The sequence below is a fragment of the Chaetura pelagica genome, unplaced genomic scaffold, assembly GCF_000747805.2.
Source record: "Chaetura pelagica isolate M959 unplaced genomic scaffold, ChaPel_1.0 scaffold152, whole genome shotgun sequence".
In the NCBI taxonomy this organism is placed as follows: domain Eukaryota; kingdom Metazoa; phylum Chordata; class Aves; order Apodiformes; family Apodidae; genus Chaetura; species Chaetura pelagica.
Genome location: NW_009952434.1, coordinates 286,006 through 288,050, shown reverse-complemented (window position 1 = coordinate 288,050; position 2,045 = coordinate 286,006). Strand labels below are relative to the sequence as shown.

General features: G+C 62.2%; 1 protein-coding gene across 1 annotated transcript in view; it reads right to left on the bottom strand.

Annotated features, from left to right (window-relative positions):
- PIK3C2B (phosphatidylinositol-4-phosphate 3-kinase, catalytic subunit type 2 beta) overlaps nt 1-2,045 on the bottom strand; it is a 25,526-nt gene that overhangs the window by 12,608 nt on the left and 10,873 nt on the right. The window contains exons 12-17 of the mRNA XM_010008311.1: nt 1,823-1,990; nt 1,528-1,639; nt 1,305-1,447; nt 467-655; nt 229-322; nt 8-124 (exon numbers count right to left, since the gene is read on the bottom strand). Of these exons, the coding sequence (XP_010006613.1) occupies nt 8-124; nt 229-322; nt 467-655; nt 1,305-1,447; nt 1,528-1,639; nt 1,823-1,990 (823 nt within the window). The remainder of the gene's footprint in view (nt 1-7; nt 125-228; nt 323-466; nt 656-1,304; nt 1,448-1,527; nt 1,640-1,822; nt 1,991-2,045) is intronic.

Here is a 2,045-nt window from a genome sequence, read left to right as displayed (position 1 = left end):
CACCCACCCCCCCAAAAAAAATATCCCACCAGAAGAAGTAGTGGGTGATCTTCAGGTCACAGATGGCTCGCTTCATGAGGAACCGCACCAGTGGGCTGTCCAGGTAGCACTCATACTTCAGGGCCTGGGAAGGGGACAGTTTTGGGGTACAGTGGGACCAGCGTGCACCCCATGCCACGTCCTGGTCCCAGCATGTGTCTTGTGCCATATCCTGGTCCCACCACACACCTGAACCAGTTGGGGCAGGTAGTCCAGCAGCTCATTGTCAGAGATGGAGTCAATCCACTGCACGGCCGTCTTCCTCACCTCCTGGTCTGGGAACCTACAGCCAGGACAGGTGTCATGGGGATAGCACCCTCATCATCCCTTCCCAACACTCCCACCCCTGCCTGCACGGGGAGGGCAGCAGTGCCCAACCACACATCCCCATGGACGTGCATCCCCGTGGCACCCGCAGGTGGCTTACGTGGCATGCAGCAGTCCCAGGCCATCCTGGTGGCTCATCTGGGCCCACTGGCTGAGCAGGGCGTAGATGTCGGGCAGACAAGCCCACTCCCAACTGGGAGCACTGGCCAGCAGCATGGGCAGAGCCCCGGGGGTTGCGTGGCAGTAGTAGCGCTTCTCCCACAGCCGCTTGCGGTCGGCGTCCATCAGCCTGGGGGGACAGGGGACACGGCTCCCTGTGGCATGGGTGGGATGGAGCTCCCCATCCCCACAGGGATGGCCAGGAACTGAGCTCCCATGCTGGGGGAATGGCCCTGGATGTCTCTCTGCCCCGGGAATGTCAGTTCTGTCCTGTGCGGCGGATCCAGGCACAGCTGCTGACACCTGATCCTTCCGTTCCGAGCCAGCACTGGAGGACTCTGCCTGGCTCAGCTGTGCCAGGCTGGGTGGGGGACCAGCCAACTGTCCCCACCAGGGGAGACAAGGCAGGAGAGACCCTTCCCAGGGGAGGACCAAAAGGCAGTGGTAGGCAGGCAGCTCTGTCAAACACCAGGCTTCAGCCTCATCCCCAGCAGCCAGAAGCAGGGTCTGACCCTCAGATACCCTGTGCCTGCCAGGGCACAGCTTTGGGGAGCTCACAGAATCAAGGAGTGGTTTGGGTGGGAAGAGACATTAAAGCTCATCCAGTTCCAACTCCCCTGCATGGGCAGGGACATCTCCCACTAGAACAGGTTGCTCCAAGTCCCATCCAGCCTGGCCTTCAACACTGCCAAGGATGGGGCAGCCACAGCTTCCCTGGGCTTGGTAGAGTCCATCCCCCCCTCCCCAGCAGGGCGATGCTTCCCCCGCAGGCTGCTCACCAGTAGAGCGATTTCTTTTGCATCACCTCCCGCAGCTTGCGCTGATCCTCCTCCCCCAGGCTGCTGAACTCGTACCTGGGGCTGAACTCAGCTGCTGGTGGGCTGGTGAACTTCACCTCAAAGGCAGAGGTGGGGAAGTCGATCTGGGGCAGAGGCAGAGGGTAAGTGGGGGCCACATGCGTGTGCATGTCCCCCCTTAGAACCACCTACCGCTGGGACACACCTGCAGGATGACACTGTCAGGCTGGTTGAAGTTGGGGGCACTTGACCTGGCTCTGGAGTTGTCCTGAGTGGCTGGCCACAAGCCCAGGAGCTTTCTCCCACAGGTCAGGACCCTGGAGAAGGTGGAGGGGTGAGAACTCAGCACTGGGGGTTGCTCTGGTGGGGCAGGAGGGTGGCACCACTGCAGTGATGCTGTTCCCATGCTGGGCAGAGGGACTGGGGACACTCCTGACCCACTCTGGGGATGCTGGCACGGTCCCTCTCCGTGCCCCTCATGGCAGGGACACCCCACGTACTGCCTGAAGTTGAAGAGGGGGGTGGTCACCCAGCCCAGGGCCTCAGGGACCCGTCGCTGCTTGTTGGTGTCAGAGGAGCTCCCCGGGGGGGGGATGGGCACGGCGAAGAGTGTGACGCTGAGCAGCGTCTCCCGCGGCAGACGGTTCACCTGGACAGGGAAGCAGATCCTGCAAGAGAGCAGCCAGCAGCTCAGCTATGCTGGGGAAAGTCACTGCCACCCCC